This window comes from Agelaius tricolor, unplaced genomic scaffold (genome assembly GCF_023055355.1).
Source record: "Agelaius tricolor isolate 1412-34295 unplaced genomic scaffold, bAgeTri1.0.p SCAF_8, whole genome shotgun sequence".
Lineage (NCBI taxonomy): Eukaryota > Metazoa > Chordata > Aves > Passeriformes > Icteridae > Agelaius > Agelaius tricolor.
The window spans coordinates 47,376,934-47,397,515 of NW_027269268.1; the positions used below are offsets into that span (position 1 = coordinate 47,376,934).

Sequence of the window (20,582 nt, forward strand, 5' to 3'; positions counted from 1 at the left end):
TCAGATCCAGTGCATTTTATGGATTTTATTCAACACATTAAAAGCAGACTGTGTGAGAGTGATTCCCAGAGGAGGTAGCAGACACAAGAAGAAAAACCTAATCCCTAAGCTGTGTGTTAAAAGCTGCATGACTTATGTTTTTGAATGAACACCTGTGTCTGGAGTGTTCTGCAGTGAACTAAATTCTCCTCTGTGGCAGTGATACCTAAAGTGACAGTTCCTTCAGATCCCCATTTCCCTTTTGAGGAACACAGGACAAGGCAGCCTATAATAGCAGTATTACAAGATACTTGATTTAGGTATTAGAAAGGCGTTAGGGTGACCCATCCCATTGAGGGAGTTACCTCTTGTCATGCATGGTGGCATTTTGTGATGCTTCAGGATGCATGAGGTGCTGAGAAAGGGGGTCAGGAAAGCTGAATCTCCACTTGATGTGGGTGCCTTGTTTTTCTTCAGAGGGGCAGGTGACAAAGCTGGGTTTGGTTTTGGGGTATTGGGGGTATTTCTTCTTTCTTTCTTTCTTTCTTTCTTTCTTTCTTTCTTTCTTTCTTTCTTTCTTTCTTTCTTTCTTTCTTTCTTTCTTTCTTTTTCTTCTCTCTCTCTCTTTCTCTCTTTCTTTTCCTTCATTCTATTCTATTCTATTCTATTCTATTCTATTCTATTCTATTCTATTCTATTCTATTCTATTTTCTGGTTCTGCTTGGAGACCACAGAGGGTCCCTCTCTTGATGACAAGATCACCAGTAGCTGCCAGTATTGCTTGAATACCATTGCAAAGTTCATCTTTCTCTGTCAATACGAGGACAGAAAGCAATCCAGTTCCAGACACAGGGACGTTGAGCTCCAAGAGATCTTGCCATACCCAAGAATACTGTTTTAGGAGTGCTAGGCAAAAACATCTTCTTTCTCCTCAAAACTACCCCTATTTACAGCAGATTTTTTAGCAGTCACAGAAAATGCAAAGAAGCCCTCACACCAAAGGCTATTTCACTGAATATTTAGACAAATTCTAAAGTAGACTAAGTAAAATAAACACAGAATTATTTGTAAAAAAGATATTAGAGAAAAAAAACCTGGTTAAGTATCATCCCATCCAATTGCTTAAATTTAAAATACTTAGTCAAAGATTAGTGAAACTGAATCCCTCTAAAGAATCATATTGCTAGAACAACTGTCAAATTGCCATTTTTATAACCACTTAAGTATTAGGATAGACTCAAATTGTCTTTTCCTGCAGTGTACTGTAGTTATAAGTAGTTTTCTTAGTTTTGGTATAAGTTCACCTGAGTTCATAATGCACAGACATTTTCAGATGTCACTGCCTCTAGGTGTAATTATCCCAAGTCAATTCCTTCTTCAGATTTTCAGCAAGGAATACACTCGATTTAGGGTTGGGTTTTATTCCGTTTTTTTACCAAATATTCTTTGCAACAGATGTTTAATTAAAGGCTGCTAGACAATTTAAACTTCTCAGAAGAATACAAATAAAAGCTGTTAATGAAGTAAATATCTGTTTAATTTACAAACATCAGTAGCATTACTGATATCAGTCCAAATATGACAAAGCACACTGCATTACACATGTACATCTAACTTTTTTGTAAAAAAAATAATAAAATAAAATTGAAAAAACATCTGCATTTTTACAGGGTACCCTGGGTTTTACTGAAAGGAGAACACAACCCACTATTGATTACCAGTTCTACATTATAATTTAGCAGCAACATGTTAACATGGGGAACATTAGGGGCAGTAGAGTAGTTTTATTATTTGGGAAAATCACAGTTTTTGATAGCACAGCCTTTTCTTCTTTTTTATAAAAAAGGTAAAGAGCTCCATAGGAATATTAATTTATAAAGATCTATCTTCTAATGGAATTTTCTACACGCCATCTTATTTTCTGTAAGTACTGTATATAGGGAAAATTAACTTCTCTACAATTGCCATCTAGTGTAAAGACATTTTCTGTAATATATTACAGGTTCTTGGAAGGTGTCCTGAATATCTGCTATATGTGGAACCACAAATTGTCACCACTTTCTATTCAGTGACACCAAGTGGTCAGATTCTAAGGAAAAGGAAAAGGGAATGGAAAGGAAAAAACAGACTGAAAACATTTACCCCAAGACGACATGCTACGTTAGTTCTATTGCAAAAAAATCCTGATTTTTAAGTCCTTTAAAAAAAATTACAAAAATACTGGGACAAATATAAATTAATATATATTAAAGCATTGAAAAACAGTAAAAGGGATGGCCTAAAAGGGTTAAGTACAATGTACTTTGATACAATAAATATTTCTCAATGAAACCCAATACTGTATAGAGTTGTTTAGAACTCATAGAAACAGAAATCCATATTATTACTAATTTATCCATCAATAATCTATTTTATCATCCCCGGAACATTTATATTACAAAAAATTAATACTGTAAAAGGGAAGATAAACACTTTTTTATGCTTCTTTTGCTAACATGCTGACATAAAAGTACACATCATCAGGAGATTTCAGGATTATAGTATATTCTTGTATCTCCTATTTCCCATTCATTAAATGAGACCCCATCTTCTCAAGATGCTTAATAATTCCAAAAGACAAAATGTGTTTCAAACAATTGTTATTTCTGTATAATCTGATTCTTTTTGCTCATAAAGCTTCCTCATCCATAGGTAAGTGATTGGTATGGTCTGTCAAGACAATAAAATAGACTGATACGAAAGTGAAAAAACAAGCCTCGAGTTCTGGTCAGTATTTCATCTCTGAGTTGTTAAGTTGAAAGTCACATGTGTATAGTGTCAGTGTATCTTCAGCATGTTATAAAGAAGAATCCATGTTAAAAGCAGTTAAAGTTTCCCATTTCTGCTGCAATGTTACCAGGTCTTTTTTTTTTCTTCAAAGCTCCTCTTGGGTATGAGAAGTCTCAGTTCAAGCACTTGAATCTTTTTTTCAATGAAGAAAAAGTCTTTATTCTCATAATAAAAATAAGTCTGTTCTGTATTTTACAATATATTTCAAATATTTCCACTATGAAGCATTAATTAGTCCGACACGGTCAATAAGTATACAACATTTTCAAAAGACAAGTGTGACAGGGACACTTAGGAGGGACAATTTGTACAGCCACACTTCACTACTTTTTCGACCTCGTCCACGAAGGACGAGCCGTCGGTGCACTCGAAGGAGTATTTCCGCCTCTTGCTGCGCAGCGGCCCGCAGCACTGCCCGGCCGAGCACCCGCCTTTACATTCTAGTCTCGAAACCTTCTTGGTCGTCTGGCACGCAGCATACCCTTGCTGCTTTTGGTAGTAATCTCGGACTCGTTCCCCTCGACAAGAGATTTCTGTAGGAAACAACGTTTAAAATAAGAGATACGGTTTTGAGGCGTGGGTCAAAGAATGCATAATGCAGGAAGATGCTGTGTTACTATCTGCAGTTGGGATTGGTATTTTAAAGTTCGGCCGAGACTGTGTATTGGAAACTAGTGGTTCTTCCAAATGTAATGTGATTAATGCTGGGTTTCATTCCCTATACCTCCTATTTTCGGTAAAGCTTATATTATGTATGTGTAAACCATAAATACGAAGCTATTACACTGACAAGAAAATTGGAAGCTTAAATCTTTTCCTCTTTTATAAAAATACACATCTTCTGTTGCTACACTGCTTGCAGCTGGTTCTGTTTACCATAGGGAAATGTTTCAGAGAGCATGCAATTTAATTTATTAGACCTGGAGTTTAATATTATTCAAACTCTTATTTAATATAAGTTACATTCCGCTAACTTCATAAATTACTGAGGTATAAAGGCAGCTAAAAATGAGACATCTGTTAAAAGTTCTACAACCATATTCTTCTATTCACATCTATGTACAATACAAAATAAATGCCATCTGCGGTAAGGGAAAAGGGTAAGGGAGAGGGAGAGCTTTGATAGACAAAGGAGAAAGAAAAAGGTAGGGGGAAAAGTCATCCTGTTTTCATCCATCTCACCTGCATAATTCGCTGTGATAAATCAGTTGAAGCTGAGAGGTCAAAAGTAGAGTTTGTGATAAAACTAGGAGCAGAATCATTGGATTTGGCTTCTCAGTTGCAGAAGGTAGAGAAACAATAAATACAGAAAGATACAGCAGGTAAAAGGTAGTAGTTAAATATAGTAAAAATGTGTTTCTGAATAAAGGCAAAAAAAAAAAAAGAAATGTTTTCACAGCAAAACGTTTGATGAAAAAATCCTCAAAATGCAAACAAATTCATGGAAAAGGCTTGGTTTTTCTCTCATCAAGATAAAGTCTTATGGTAGAAAAAAAAGCAACAAATGTGTGTGTTGTGGAAAAAAAAAATTGGTCATGTTTTTGGCTGTTCATGTGCTTGGCTGTTCATGTTTTACTAAAAAAGCCCATTTTCTAAGACCACAACAACATGAATGAATTTTTTTTACCTTTATCACAACTGTCCCCCGTGTATCCGCTGCCGCATTCGCAATATGGTTTCCCAAGTCCTGAAAGCCTACATTTGCCATGTTTACACCTGATGGATTGGCAGGGGTTAAGCAGCATTTCCTCTTCATCACAGAGGACTCCCCCATGTCCCTGCAGGCATTTACAACTGTATGAAAATGCATTGATCGGCAAGCAGGTACCATGCACACATCTACAGGGGAAACAAGCCCAAGAGAATAAAAATAAATTATTCATCAAAGTTCAGGCTAAGCAACATTAACTACAAATACTTTGGACTGTACTCAGAAGAAATTGCTTTTGTTTCTAATGGACTTTTTCAGTGAGATGCAGTGAAGTGGTTTATACTTAGTATGCAGGTTTACACAAAAGAAGCTGCAGTATAGAACTCCCTCTCACCAGAAAATAGCCACTGTAGATGTGTTATGGAAAAATTTTACAGGCCACAAATATTAAAAACAACATTTCCTGTCCACCTACATTTTCAGCATGCTTTTGAGAAGAACACAGTGAAATCAAGCCAAAGAAAAAAGATACTCACCTGAAATCCTGGTTCATGTATCATTTAAAAGAAACTCCATATTGTCACTCACGAAATATGGGGCTCCCAGCACATAGACAGGTCAGCTACTTCCTAAGAGAAGCTATTCTGACTCAAGCAATGGCAGTTTCAAGTTGCACACGTGCTTTCCCTTCAAATACATTAGTCTGTATTGCCAACTGCAAGTAGCAGGGCTTGTAATACATGAGGCAGTTCTGTGCTTCACTGCAAGGCAACAGCACTGCCCCAGAATTCATACCAAACCTCACACTAGGTGAGGCTGTGCATTGTCAAGTCTCACCCAAGGTGATTAAAGCAGCTAATTTCCCAGTTGAGCTTCAATAAACATTTGGGGCAGGCTCCAATCTTGTTGTTAATATAAAAAAGATTATGAGTTAATCTGCATCTGCTAAGTTTTGATGTACAGTAGTATGGGAGCACACAGCTGGTCTTACTGCTCTTGGAGACGGAGGTGGTGCTTCCCAAAAGGAGGATGCTTAATTACCTGTTCCTAGCTGTAAGCTGAACAGGGGATTTCATCTTCTGAAACCATCACCAATGACTTGGAATAAAATGACTTCCCTTTCCTCATTTGGCAGCACAGGAACAATAACTTCCTTCCAAAAATAAGGTTATTCTCTTTAGCTGTTGTTTCCATAGAAAAATTTTCTATCTAATTACTGTTTCTTAGGGAGATCACAGTGAAAATTCCTCTGTGGGGAGGAATGCAATCCTGACATGCAAGTTACCCTTGCTGATGTTTCTGCCCTCTAATGTTTTTCCTCTCTATAGTGTACAACTCTTGAATTTACAACCTCCTTAGTATGTTATGACAGCCACCTAAATAAGTGAAAAAATTGAGATTAAAAAAAAAAAAATCCCATTTGATCTAAAATAAAATAATTTGTTTCAATTTGAAGATGGCAAAAATTAATCTAAAATTGCATGTTGTCTTAAAAGAAGAACTCTATTAAGAGGAACATCTCGTTTTGAAATTTTAAGATAACATAACCAGTCTAGGACTAAAACCTGCAAATATAAAACTAATAGGTTAAGCACCTCCTACTTCTCTATTAGTCAGTATTTTGAAGCAACCACATTCTCCACAAAAATTGAAAATTGTTCCTGTGGTTGAAGTCTGATATTTCAAAACTGTAATTTAACAATTCAAAATGGAAGGCTTAGACAGTATCACGGGGCAGATAGCCTTTGTTTATTTTTCATTATGTTCAGCATTTGATCTTTTCACCTCATATAAAAATCCACTTTTAGGACATTGATCTACAGTTACTCAGGTGGCACTGACATCCTGCCATGCTCTATACAGGCTTTAGATATCAAAGCAATCTGTGTCAAGATCTTTGGTAAAGTTTTGCTTTGACTTAGAAGATGATTAAATTTTAGCTAATGCCAACTCTCACACTTTTGTTTCCACCTGCTCTTTGAAGCTCTAAATTTCATTTTCTGACTGTACTGAAAGGAACATCGAGCTAAGTGCAAACTTTTGGGCACCGTTTCATCTCATCTAATTTTAGGTACCTGTGTCAGGCACTCAAGTTGGATGTATAATTGCCATAAGCTCCAGACACCGTCAGTCATGGGGAGAAATGAGCTTATCTAGAGGATGATTAGACGACTTTAGTTCTTATTTACTCATTTGAAATGTGCTTATTCCATTACTGACTAGAGAACAAACTTTGGTCACTATATTTTGAATTCAAACACCTAGATGTAGGTAAATGCGTCTTAAGCCTTTTCATGATGTGCAAGGATCTCTAAAAGATCACCTACTTTTTTGAAACAGAGATCACAGTGACAATTCTGTTACTCAGATAAAGCAGAATGTCAAACTGTATTAGATGGATAAAATGCATCTATTCAATAGACAATTTAGAGATGAATCAAGAAATACAGAATGAAAATCCCCTGGAAGTAAAGAACAACAAAGTTCTCCTCCACTCCAAAAAAAAAAAAAAAATTGGTTTGGCTTTGTTTCTTAAAAGCTCACAGCACTGTATACAGCTGAAACAAATGCAATACTTTGAAGAGCAAACAAAATATTAACACTGTGCTCACTTACTTCTGTCTTTGATACTGCCTATATCTGATACTGATAACTTCATAATTTGCTGCAAAAAAGCACTCTAGTTTGGGTGATAATGTGCACAATTATAAGAAACAATGAAGAATCTAGTACTTCAAGGACAGTTTAAAGAAATTCTCTGGCTTTTCTGATAGTAGAACTTGTGGGTACAGTTTGATTGTATTTTCTGATCCTGAAGTATTGAAATATAAAGTCACATTTGCATTTTATAACCTGCTGTGACTACCCTTCTTTAAAGTTACTGTGAAAGAGGACAACCTAAAAAATTGACCAATAAAAAATTAAATGATATAATGATATCCTTCATAACCTGACTGCTCTAGCTTTTGGAAGAGTTCAAAACTTTTAAAGCTACTGGAAGAGTCTATAACCAATATAAATAAAACCATGTTGCAAAGCATGCTAACTGCTGTACAAAACTTTAAAGGGTCAGACTCTCCACACACTATGTGAAAAGATGATTTAAACATCATTTTATATAGGAGTTGAAAATCATCTTATTAGAATCTCTTAGAAAACTTAGGCCACTGGTCCTTAAAAGTCAAAAATTACATAGGCAAATGCTGCACTGAAAAAGCAATAGCCAAAAGATCCAAGCAGGCTTGCTTGAACAGAAAAAAAAAAAAAAAAAAAAGAAAAGAAAAAAAAAGATGTTGCCAAGCTGTAATAAGGACAGTGGTAAGGACAAATAGAATGGCATCTTGCTGCCCAAGATGAATAAATACAAAATAGCTTTGAACTTCTGAAATTTCTGATCTTCTTGTGCTGGGAGTCCATGAACCCAAATAGAATCTGTCTCTACAGTAAATTTGAAAGGTGAATATGCATAGATATCAATACTATCATATACATAATTATACACATCTTTTTCTATGTCCACACATTTATATATAAGAATCTTTCTACAGACATGCATAAATATCTAAACTAAAATTTTCTGCTCAAATCAGTAAATAGAATTACCACACTCAGACTTAAACCAAAGTTCACCACAAAGATTGAAATCTATTTTCCTCCTAAAACCTGGGGTACTCTGAAAATATAAAATATTAGGTACGTCCATCGTATCAGTTTTCAAAAACACAGTAGAGAATATTATTTTTAATTATTATTAATAATATTAATGATTTAATTACCTTATTCTTTACAACTGAAAATAAGAAGGGGTTTTTTTTCCATTTGCAACTACTTCAAAATTATTTTTGTGCCAAGGGTCATACCCACAGTTGCATCAGTGCATCTCATTACAAAAGAAGCCCATACAGAAGTATGCAAGAGCACCTCCCAGGCTTTAGGCAAAACTTCAGTGAGATCTGTGAATCTGCTCCCCTGAACTGGGGACTTTCCCTCATTAGGTTTATGGAAAGAACATATGCTAAAACCTAGATGCTGTTTTCACTTTTACATGCCCAGGTTATGTTGCTTCTTGCAAGTGTGAACTTTTATGGAAAAATAATACACATAACAGGAGACATATGTGCACATTTTACTACTGTTTTTTCTTGAGTTAGGACATACTTATTTCCGAGACAAGGGTCGTTGGTTTGCTGATCACAGAGCGGTCCGGTCCATCCGCCTTCACACTCACAGGAGAAGCCTGACTGGCTGGTAGCATGGCACGTGCCATGCACACAAACTTTCTTATGGCAAGGCTCACAACCTGGCAGAATTCCCACTTGCAAGGGCACATTTCTGAAGTCTTGGAGTTCACTGTTGATATACAGATTCCGGATGCAGCCATGGAAGCTGGTGCCGTTCTGCCCTGGCGACTGGCGCAAAGCTGCTATGTTGTTTTTCACAGGCATGCCTAGGAAATTAATAATAGCAAATAACCAGTGTAATAATCTCACAATTTTCTATACCATTTTCTCCATTTTTAAAACACTTTTAAAGGAATGCTTCTTCTAAATTAATTATTCTTAGCTATTCAAACTAGAACCATGAACAATAATCTAGTTTTTGGAAATTGTCCTCGTTGTCAAGCATGCATGTAAACCAGCTCCAAACCTGTAAATCTCTGTCATGCTTAAGAGATGAATATAAGACTTCACCAGAAAGGAAGCTCAGAGCTGTGAAAAGGTCAGCTTTGCCCAGTTTTTCCCTAGTGCATTTAAGTCCATGATAGCACACAGTTTCTGAATCCCAGAAAAACAAAGGTTGTTGAAATTTAGCAGCTGATATGTCATTTTTTTGTGAGCTAAGATACTCAAATCCAGAAGAATTTAGTAGGACCAGTTCATCAAAATGGAGCTAGCATACACATTTCAAATGTGAGCTTTTGCTATGGAAAATTTATTGGAAAGGATAGTTTAACAGGTTGAGGTTCCAAAACCAAAAATACTTTTGTTTAGCATGTATTAAAGACAGACTAATAAAATAAAACTAAAAGCCATTCATAGTTTGCCATTAAGGTCTAAAACAATCAATAATAAAAATAATTCAACATCCAACTACTATGTGTATACACTTTTAGATAATGCGAATGTCCCTCGTGTTGACCATTTTAAGAGTAATTCCTCTGTAACAGTCTATAGTTGCAACAGGTGTAATTAGAGCAGTAGATGTGATGCACTTATTCTGTTATAATAATTCAAGAATAATTCAGAATAATTCAAGAATAATTCAGAAGGAACATTACTATCAAGTGTTCTCTTGTAAACATGAAGTTCTTCTACTCCTACCCCCTGCTTTTTGTTTTCTTTTAACTTATTGCCAACATATTAGCCTATAGCAGATAGTTCTTAAGAGAGTGCTTTCTAATAATGAATACACAAATGCCCAAATGAGTCCTGAGATTCACAAATAAAGGAAATCAAAGTACACCGAGCATAAAAAGGATCTGTTTACCTGAAAAAAATATTCTTATTAGCTGCATAGGTTTATTCCTAGACAAAATCAACAGTTTTCATTCTGGTACTTGAATAATGACAAGAAAGCAGAAATGTTCTGCATAGTTGCTCCTTAACCATGTAAACTGATACTTTTAATAACTTTCTATATTACTATGAACAGTTCAAGAGAGTTCATGCAGTAACCTAATGAAGTAGACGTGCCTTTCATTTAGAGGTTATTGTAATTTCATTTGTGCTAGGCTTCAGTGATTATAGAAATGAACAATATTGTATCCATACTGCTGAAGAGCCTAATCTTCTTTGATCTTATCAGTTAAGTAAGTGTATAGGATTTGTGTGGCCAGGCTTCTCCAAGAAGCTGCCAAAAGTGTCCACCGTGTCCAAGAGAGCCAATGCCAGCTGTGTCCAGGATGGACCTGTCAAGTCTGCCTAGGCCAAGCCAATCAGCTGTGTGATAACATATCTATAAAGGAAAAAAACACAAAAGAGTAATTGTGCAGATGTGACCAGAGAGCAGTGAGAATATTTGAGGAGCAGCTCTGCAGACACTGAGATCAGTGTAGCAGGAGGAGGAGGAGGTGCTCCATGCAGCCCTTGGTGCAGCCCATGGTGAGGTAGCTATGCCCTGCAGCCCATGGACGTTCACAGGGGAGCAGAGATCCACCTGCTCCATGGAGGAGACCATGCTGGAGCAGGTGGATGCTTAAGAGAAGACTGTGACCCCATGGGAAGCCTGGAGCAGGCTCCTGGCAGGACCTGTGGAGAGAGGAGCCCCCACTGAAGCATGTTTTCTTTGACTTGTGACCCTGGGGACCCATAGGGACCCATGCTGGAGCAGCCTGTTCCTGAAGAACTGCATCCCATGGGAAAAAAGGGATCCATGCAGGAGCAGTTTGTGGAGAACCATCTCCCCTGTGAGGGACCCCAGCTGGAAGAGGGGAAGGACTCCTTTCTCTGAGGAGGAAGCCATGGCAGAAACAACGTGATGAACAGACCATAACCCATATGCCTCATGTGCCTGCCCTGCTTGTAGGAAGGAGATAGAGAACTGGGGGAAAAGAAATTAAGCCTGAGAAGGAAGGGTGGGGGGAAGGTGTCTTTAAGAAATGTTTTACTTCTCCTTATCCTACTGTGATTTGGCCTGGTAATACATTAAATTAATTTCTTCAAGTTGAGTCTGTTTTGCCACATCAGTAATCGGTGAGGGTTCTCTCCCCATCTGCATCTCAACTCATGAGCTTTCATTGCATTTTCTCTCCCCTGTCCAGTTGAGAAGGGTGATAGAGTGGCTTTGGTGGGCACCTGGCACCCAGGCAGGGTCAAACTGTAAAATAGGCTTTGAACTATTTTATTAAAGGACTCAGACTGCAAACAATCATGAGTTTACATCTCCTCACATCTACTTGCCATATTCTCAAGCCAGGGACAGGGCAGAGTCATCAAGACCCTTTCACCCTGTTGTCTACCTTGAAAGCCACACTCAGCTAATGTTAATAGAAAATGCTTGAAGTATCTCAGCAGAATAGATGCACTGAAGTTACTTTTTATAAAAATAAAAGGTGTACAAAACTAAGCACACCAATGCAATGCTAAACTAGATGTTATACTTGAAAGTGTCAGGCAACTTAGATGTGATTTCTGGGAACCATATAAGCACATATGTTTGATACCAGGCAATAGGTGGTATATCACACATGATTCAGAAGGTTTTTGTCTATTTTCTCTAATAAGGGAGACATTTGGAAACACAATAAAAACATATGCACAAGCTTTCAGCCTATACACTTTTGCTTCTTCTAGCAAGATACCAAATGTCAGAAGGCCAAAGTGTGTGTAAAACCTGCTTATATTCTTTAGAAATATTTCTTAGATAATTTTTATATAAAGATTCTTTACCAGTTAGGAAAGAACTGACATAGAATCAATACAGAAAAATATTTCAGATCTATTTTTGGCAAGGTAAGAGAGTAGTTCCCACCTCCTTTTAAGCTTTTGGACGCTGAACCTGACTACAGGTAAATGACTGTTCAAGGAGGCAAATGGTAGGAATCTCTCTGAAATAACAGTCACACAGTAAAACTGTCGAAACGAGTATCTAATTCGAGAAGCTGCCAGAACAGAGCAGGCACAAATGAGAAGCAGCTGATACTCTACCTGTCTCAGAAATAGGGACATCCATGAAAGAAGGTGCCACTCTCAACTAGTAAAATATGCTCTAATTTCCGAGAGAAGAATGTGAAGTATCAGTGATGTCTGTGACTCCTTTGAAGAATTTTTGAGAAGAAACAGATTGTCCCTTAAGAATTCGTACAAAAGCCATGCACTTTCAATATGATTTACTGAAATTTGTTACAGAAAGACTGAAAAATAACAAGCACGTGTATTCTGACCACACACTCCATACACTCAGAAGAGGCAAAAAACCCCCAAAAGGTATAAATCAATTAGTTCAGTTTTTGTAAAAAAAAAAAAAAAAAAAGTTAAATTACCCCTTTTAAACCAAGCTACATATTGTGACCCAAGAGTAACATAAAAAAAAAAAGGGAGGAAGGCAGAGAGAGAGGGAATGAGAGAGAATGAGAGCATATACTGTACAAGGGCTTGCTGTTAAGTCTGAATTTCAGCCTGCCAACTGAGGTGATGCTTATCAGAAATGCCATTTTAGCAGGAAAGTGGTAAGAGTAAGTGTAAGCTACATGATGATTTAGGTGTCAAACTAAGACTTTGGCAAAGATAAAAATACTGCATAAAAACCTAGTGAGAATTTAAGTTCTTAACTGATGAAAATGTGTAATCAAATTCCCTAAAAAAAATCTAGATATAGTTGGATAAGAAAAAAATTACTGAATCTCAAAAAGATGGGTGATATAAAGTTAAAAGAGTGAAAATTACCTGTCTTGAGAATTTTAAAAAATCATAAACAGATAAATTTGATAAAGAAGAGGAAAGATTAAGATCTGAATGTCAACGTACTGGATTTTTTTCCCTTTATTTTGTTACAATGTGCTTCTATGATTGGTTTTTATTATTTTTTGGATCAACATTTTCTATGAAAGCAGAATAATTGTCTGTTTGGAGCCTGAATGTGAAAAATTACATTAGAATAAACACAGAACCTCCCTAAGGAACATGCACTAGAATGCAGAAGACTGCTGCTCTTAGGTATCAAACCACTAAGAGAAAAGATTATTTCCAAAAAGTTATTCTTCCAATACTTGAAGATGACAATGCAGATTATTATGATTCTCTTAATGGAGGCACAGATCTGCAGGGTGAAGAAGCAAGGAAGAGAACCATATGTCACAAATCAGCATTGCAGTGGTAACAATGTGCCCAGAATAAATGTTTACAGTTGTCAGTCTGGCCTCATTTCATCAAAAGGTGCTTATAACAGACAGGAGGATTATTGTTCTGCACTAAGCTCAGCTTTCAAGTAGTACAATTGGCCTCAGCAGTCATTAAACAAACCGATGTTGATAACACAAGTAAGCAAGCACACAGTGTCCTATCAGAGTCCAGGACCCCCTCTTCCAAATGTGGCACAGGACACTGTGTAAACAGAAATGAAACACAGGAAAAAATGCAATGTGCATTTTCGGAGAGCAATCCATGTTTGAAGGCATCAGTACCTCAAACAAATGTATCTCTGCTGGCACAGCTTTTTGCAAGGAGGCAAGATGCTTAAGTCTAAAAAGTTATTCTCAAATATAAAAGAAATAGGCAAAATGAAAAAGAAAGTACATTTTTTTTAACAGAAAGAACAGATCAGAAGGAAATTCCTTACATGCCTGTTGTAAGAGTATAAGCTTGAACTAAGTAGACCATGAAAATCTGTAGCTTTTAAAAAGTATTTAAAAACCATGCCAAATCTCTGAACTTTTAAGAACTTTGACTTGCTACCAAGTAAGAAGGTACTAAGTGTTGGCTGAATTTTCTGACTTTTACCTAGATTGCACAGGTCCAAAGAAATCCAGCAGAAACTGCTAGTTAAAACAATGTGTTTGAACTCACAGGTCTACAGAGTAACTGGCATCAAATGATCAAAATTTTTCAAATCATTTAGCTGCTCAAGTTAAACAAACAATTAAGCAAACAATATTTTTTTTTCTCAAAACAAACAAAACCTAAGCCTGACACATACAATGAAGCAACTGTCAGGGCACATTCTTTCCTAGTGTCCTAACTCTGATCAGCCCTAATCAGTAAGATCTCCAGGCATAAATTATACTTCATGGCTTTACACACTGCTATCATTTCCTGCAGATATCAGTACAGGGAAACAGGAATGTAAAATGAGCAAAACAGAATGCTACCATTCTACACTTTCTGAATAGGCATTACTAAATCTTCATGCAGCTAAACAAAGTTGAGCACACTTCTTCAGTATAATAAAAGGCTAAATAACAGCAGAAATGTACAAAATTTTACAGTTATAAAAAATAATAATTATAGAAAAGCAACCAGTGTAGTTTGAGGACATATTATTTCTTAAAATTGAAGCTATTGACATTAACTGCCAAAGTTTCATCTTAAGGAGTTATGTCAATGAATGAGTCTCTTTAAGAAACACAAGAATGCGTTTCTTAAAACATGTTACCACAGTAAATTATCTATAATACCTCTAGTAAGAAGCAATAAAATCCTCTTACCTCCTACATACAGTGGAGAATCAAAGTTCAGAGTGGATTGCTTGGACAAGTTGGTAATTATCTTAGGGCTTCCTCCATCAATAGATAAAGATAGAATCTGATCCATAGCTAGCAGCTCCACAATGTGGAAATTTCCATCATTAATAGTTTCCACACTGCAAAATAAACATTAATAATAAACAGTTGATGGTCAGGTTAGAACAGCTTTTTACCTTTTCCCCCTTTAAGAGTCAATAAAGTTTCAGAACAGAACTTCTGTAGGAGTGCACTCCCCTGAAAATTCCATTTTAAACAAAGACATGAACATATGCTTAAAAGCCAATACAATACAATACATCCCTTCTTCTGGACTAATGATGACAGGGCTGAAATCCCTTTTCTATGAAGACAGGCTTTGGGAGCTGGAGTTGCTCAGCCTGGAGAAGAGAACACTCTGGGAAGACCTTATAGCAGCTTTTGAACATTGAAAGGGGGCTTGTAAGAAATATGGAGAGAGACTTTCTACCAGAGCCTGCAGTAACAGGACATAGCCCAACTGTTAAACTGAGAGAGGGTAGATATAGATCAGATAGAATCTATTAAGTAAAAGAAGTGACATTAAAAAAAAGTTCTTTAATATGAGGGTGGGTTAATATGAAATACTGGGACAAGTTGCCAGAGAATTTGTGGACCTGTTAGTGGAAATGCTCAGGGATCAGGTTGGATGGGGCATTGTACAACTTAATCTAGTGGAAGCTGTACCTGCCCATAACGAAGAAGATGGAACTAGGTGATTGTTTAAGGTCCCTTCCAACTTAAACCATTATGTGATTCTAATATTACTTCAAGACCATATTTGCATGCAAGTCTCTGTGTATCCTACATTTTGCAGAGTATTGGGTTTACTTATCTTGCAAATATGAAGGCCTGAGTCAACTCCAGTGATAAATAAATCTATTTCATGGAATATGGAACTGCATCTAACTTTAGTCCTGCCCAACAAAATCATATCATTGGTCCAGACAGCTCCACTGACACTTGCAATAAAGTTATTTGTTATCTTTATTGGACATGGTTACTTAAGTGTGTTCAGCTTCTGGATAGTACAGTGAATATGAATGTTGTATTTTTTTTCTCTCATCTACATATTATCTGCTTACTAACAAGATATGAACTCACTAGTAGGAGAATGCCTGAAGGTTCTCAAGGTGGAAATGCTTACTTCAAGCATGGTGCTTACCCTGCCTAAGGATGAGCTTACTCATGCTGCTGGACCCAAAAAATAGCTGCTGGTGCTTATCAGCCTCAATATCTATGGAGCAAGTGCTTAAGTGCAGGAACTACTCTGCACTTGAACACTGCTTAAATACATCAGAGAAGGAAGAATATCATTACTCAGTTCTGGGACTGAATATATCATTGTACTTGCACAACTTGTAGTCCATTTTCCATTGCAGAAATAGAGCTGAATATATGCATGCAAGGTGTGAGCTGTAGTCCAGAGACCAAACATTAAAAGCATTCCCATGAAAGCCTTTATTTGTTTCAGGGCACCATCAAGTAAGTGAGCTTAATCCTTTGAAAAAAGTTATTTAAATGAACCAATTGTATGATAGCCTGAAATGGACAGTCACACAGTCAATTAGCTCTTCTCATTGAGAAAGCAGGATAGCTGAAAGGGATTAAGTTCCTAAATCTCAAGGCAAAAATCAAGCAAATTACCTTAAAACATCCTTAGTGATGTTTTAATTAAGCTAACTGCTTTTGTCCTGGAACAGATCAGCAGCACACTTGGTCATTCACAGCTGTGACACATTAAATAGCTTCTTAGCCATTTATTACCAGCTCTGTGAACAGCCTTTGCTTACTATGGATCAAAGATCTGCATGGTAGCATGCATGCTTTACATAAACCCAGCTCTATTTGAGAGTGCAAACACATGACAGGGCAGACACTGGCACAATAAACACTTTATGGGAGCTGTCAGGAGGGGGACTGCCAGTTTCCATGGGGGGAAAAGAAACAGTCAGGGTTTATCATTCCTAAAGCGAGAGACTTATTCAAGGTATCAAGAGATTTGTTTGATCTGATCAAGCAATATAAAAGATGCTGTGATTAAGTTACTTAACACATTTCAATGAATCCAACCAAAAATGTTTGCTAAAAAATCAAAGTGCATATAAGTTGATTTCAGGAAGCATGTAGTATTTCTTGATGCAATGTTCTTGTTTCAAGGAAACTTATTTTACAACTTCTAAACCTTTCACTCAATAGCATTTATAAGAATAAGAGCAACACAAAAAATGCATTTTTAGAGCAAGGGGTAGTTCCAGGGATATACAAACCATAGTGTGTGAAGGGAATGTGTCTCTGATAAGAGTGATTATTAAAAGCCTCTGGTTTAAACTGTTTCACTGGTAAAAATTTACTGCAAAAAGAGAAGCTCTCCTAGGTAAGGATGGTTTAAATTGAAGAGGAAATAAACTCAAGGCATATTTGCAATATTTCCTGCCAATGCACTTACATTACTTCTAGCCCATTTCCCATTGGAGTTATGAGAGCTGAATGCATAGATTGTAATGAAAAGCTGTAAGAAGAACTGATTTAAGGCTTCTGGTACTCTGTAGAAGAATAATGATCTGGGAATAAATAGTCCCACATTTCCAATAAATATATGATGAAAACTAGTTTACAGAATGAAAGATTGTTTTTTTATGTAAAAAACAGTTAACATTTAAAAATGGATGCCCAGACAGAATAAAACACAAGTGGATCAAATTTTTCCAAATAACCATCTCCAATGAATGAATATTATTTATTGGTCTTGGCAGTGCCATCATCTCATTTCTCAGATTGACTGATGACTGCTTTTGGGATGCAGGCTCTTCCTGCAGTCAGTTCCCATGAACTGGGAGGACAGGAGGGAAGCAGAAGGGAGGGACTAGAAGGAAGGACTGGAAACATTCCAGGAGACAGCTTTTAATAGGTAACAAAAGTACAGAAAGACAACATGCAATGAATGGATAAAAAGAAAGTAAAGACCTTAAAAAGGGCAGGAGATATCACAAAGATTCTGGGAGGTAAAACAGTAAGAACTGGAAATAATGAAGGGATTTGAGTAAACTGTGTAAAAGGTTCTGTGCTACAACACTCTTTTCTAGAACCTGAAATAGACATTAAACGGTACACAGTTTGGAGAGCTATCTCTAGATGCACATATATACCTATAAATCAATGTGGAAATGTATAAATGACTTCCAAAATAGAATGATGAAATCACAGACAAATTTTGGTTGGAAAAGACCCCTAAGATCATCAAGTCCAGCAACTAAACCAGCACTGCCAAGTCCACCACCAAACAATGTCCCTAAGTGCCTGATCTACACTTCTGTTGAATACCTCCATGAATGGTGACTACACCACTTCCCTGGGCAGTCTGTTCCAATGCTTGACAACCATTTACGTGATGAAATTCTTCCTAATATCCAATCTAAGCCTTTCCTGGTGCAACTTAAGGCCTTTTCCTCTTGTCCTATTGCTTGCTGTTTGTGAGAGGACTCTGATCCTCACCTGGCTGCAATCTTTCAGACAGCTGTAGAAAGAGATAAGGTATGCCCTCAGCTTTGCCTCAACAACAGACTTCACTACAGTTGGACTATCACATGATAGCTTTCAAATATCTCAGAAACTCACCATTATGCTTATCAGAAATGAAATGTAGCTTAACAACAATAACAGAAACTAAAAATAGTAACTAAAAGTGTGTATCTGCTTCACTAAACAACTGTGTCACTCTCTAACATGTAACTACATTTCCTGTCCCTCTCTTCACTACACTTCCATTCTTCATTTGTCACATAATTCAAAAGAGACAATCAACTATGTAAGGGAGATGCTTCTTGTTATTTTGTAACAGTAACCTAATTGGGGCTCTTTGTTAATTGTTCACTTTGTTATTAATTCCTTCCATGTTTATGTTTGGTTCTTTTTCTGTGTGAGTACTGTTTTTCAATCTTTCTAGATTAATCTTTATAGATAACTATAGTGGACAAGTGTGAATTACCAACATTTGTTATGTTTCAATAATGCCAGAGAAAGCATAAATTTATGGGAAGGACATATATGTTTTGAAAGAGAAGAAGTATTCTTAATAGATTATAGAAATGGGAGCCAAAATAACTTGGAACTACATATGACCCTTATTCCTATTGCATCTTATTCTCAGACAGATGTACCTATTGAATAAAAATCAACAAAAAGAATTAAACTCCTGAGAAAAAAGAATCTAAATTTCTTGTGTAGCCCTAACCCAGATAGAAAATAAAAATATTATTTTAATAGGAGTATAATAATTTATAAAAATCATTTGTTTTCACTGAAATGTCCCTAATAGAATGCAGAACACTGTTACAAACTCTAGAAGCAAATACACCTATATGTAATTTTACAATAAAAGGTGTAAATAGAGTGAAAAGAACATTCAAGAAAAACTGAAGAAAAATCAAGAAAGTAATTTTAGCGCCAAGAGGGCAGTCAAGACCAGGAACTGATGCCTCTTGTCTTTCTGCTCACTCTTGCAATGACTGTTTGCTAATTCCTGTGAAGTTATACAATATCTCCCAAAAAAATCAGGAGGTAATTTTTCAGATAGCCAGAGAAATATGATTAAAAAAAAACCACCTCAAAAATTATGCTACAGAAGCAGCTGTAGATTCTTTCTCTTAATGACTTTGGAAGCAAAAGCCATTTCTTTTCAAAGGTAGTGCCTTTTTTCAGAAATCAAGTTTTTAGCTTTCTCTTCACTTGCCAGGGAAAAATCCCACATTATATGACTGCCTAACAGAGAAGAGAAGAGAAGCTTCTATTTAATTCTGCTTATACAGTGTAGTTTTTCATTTTATTCAGCACACTAGGAAATTATTTGGCAGTTACAACTAAGAAAAAACTCCACTGCTACACGTAAGCTTTACAAATGTACAAATATTCTGCTGAAAGCTAACTCTTATTCTGTTTAAATGCATCAAATAATATATTATTTGCCTGACATATCTGCATTAGAGTTACTTGCCAACCAAATCACATCTTTTGGCAAGAAGTTTGAAGTGTCTGACAACACATTAATTTGCATATATTTCTTTTAACCATGTATTAAAAAATGTGACTTTGATACAAGTAATGCATTTAGGTTTTGTTTCAGTTACAAATGTGTTTCATCCAGGTTCACCTGTAAATAGCAGAGGCTGGATATGATCCTGTGTCATAGCTGACCCTCACTCTACCCCGGTACAGTTCCACTGCTATATGATCTTTATCGCCTTTGTACAGCAGGATCCCACTGTCTTCATCTGTGGCAATCTAGTTAAAAGATAGAAATATTTAGAAACCACAAAAAATTAGGTATTTATTCAAAATGAGGTATTAAGTGAATCTCTGAATTTACTGCCATAATCTGTTACTACATTATAAAATTCTTTTTTGAAGGACAACCTGAAAAAACTCTCTCTCATCCTATCAATAAGCCCATCTAATTCAATGTGAATATAGAGTTATTGCGTTAACTCTTCTAGATTTTTAGCTCAAACTGTGAAAAGCTCTTTAAGTGAGCCAATGACAACTTTGGGTCATTTTCCACATCATGGAAAGTCATTTACTTTCTTTTCCAGAAAAGAGAATCCACAACACAAGCAAACTTACCTGTAGAGTGATATTGGTTTGGGGGCGTATCTTAGCTGAAGGGATTTGCAGATAGGATTCTTTGTTGACGAAGTTTATACTAATCAGCTTTTCACATTTCTCACCCTGGTATCCTGATAAACACTGACAGATGGGTTCACTTTCTTTTATGATACACTGGGCCCCATTTTGACATTCGTAATTATCACAGGGGCTGGTGCGAGGTAGAACCATTGGCGGTGAAAACTCACAAAACAAGCCACTAAATGAAAACAGAAGACAATCAGTATTTCCAAGAAAAAACAACTGTGACAGAAGACATCCGTGTTT

The 20,582-nt window shown here is 36.4% G+C and overlaps 1 protein-coding gene across 10 annotated transcripts in view; it reads right to left on the reverse strand.

Moving 5' to 3' along the window:
• Nucleotides 1–1,498: 1,498 nt before the first annotated feature.
• The window catches only part of SLIT2 (slit guidance ligand 2), a 260,769-nt gene continuing 241,685 nt past the window's right edge, over nt 1,499–20,582 (reverse strand). For 7 of the 10 annotated variants that reach the window (XM_071432632.1, XM_071432633.1, XM_071432634.1 and 4 more), the window contains 6 exons: nt 20,274–20,514; nt 19,804–19,934; nt 14,601–14,755; nt 8,618–8,906; nt 4,436–4,647; nt 1,499–3,341 (listed from right to left, as the gene is read on the reverse strand). In XM_071432632.1, the coding sequence (XP_071288733.1) occupies nt 3,100–3,341; nt 4,436–4,647; nt 8,618–8,906; nt 14,601–14,755; nt 19,804–19,934; nt 20,274–20,514 (1,270 nt within the window). In that variant the 3' untranslated portion in view covers nt 1,499–3,099. Of the gene's footprint in view, nt 3,342–3,990; nt 4,080–4,435; nt 4,648–8,617; nt 8,907–14,600; nt 14,756–19,803; nt 19,935–20,273; nt 20,515–20,582 lie in introns of all 10 variants that reach the window. The other 3 variants (XM_071432641.1, XM_071432639.1, XM_071432642.1) reach the window with 3 other exon arrangements.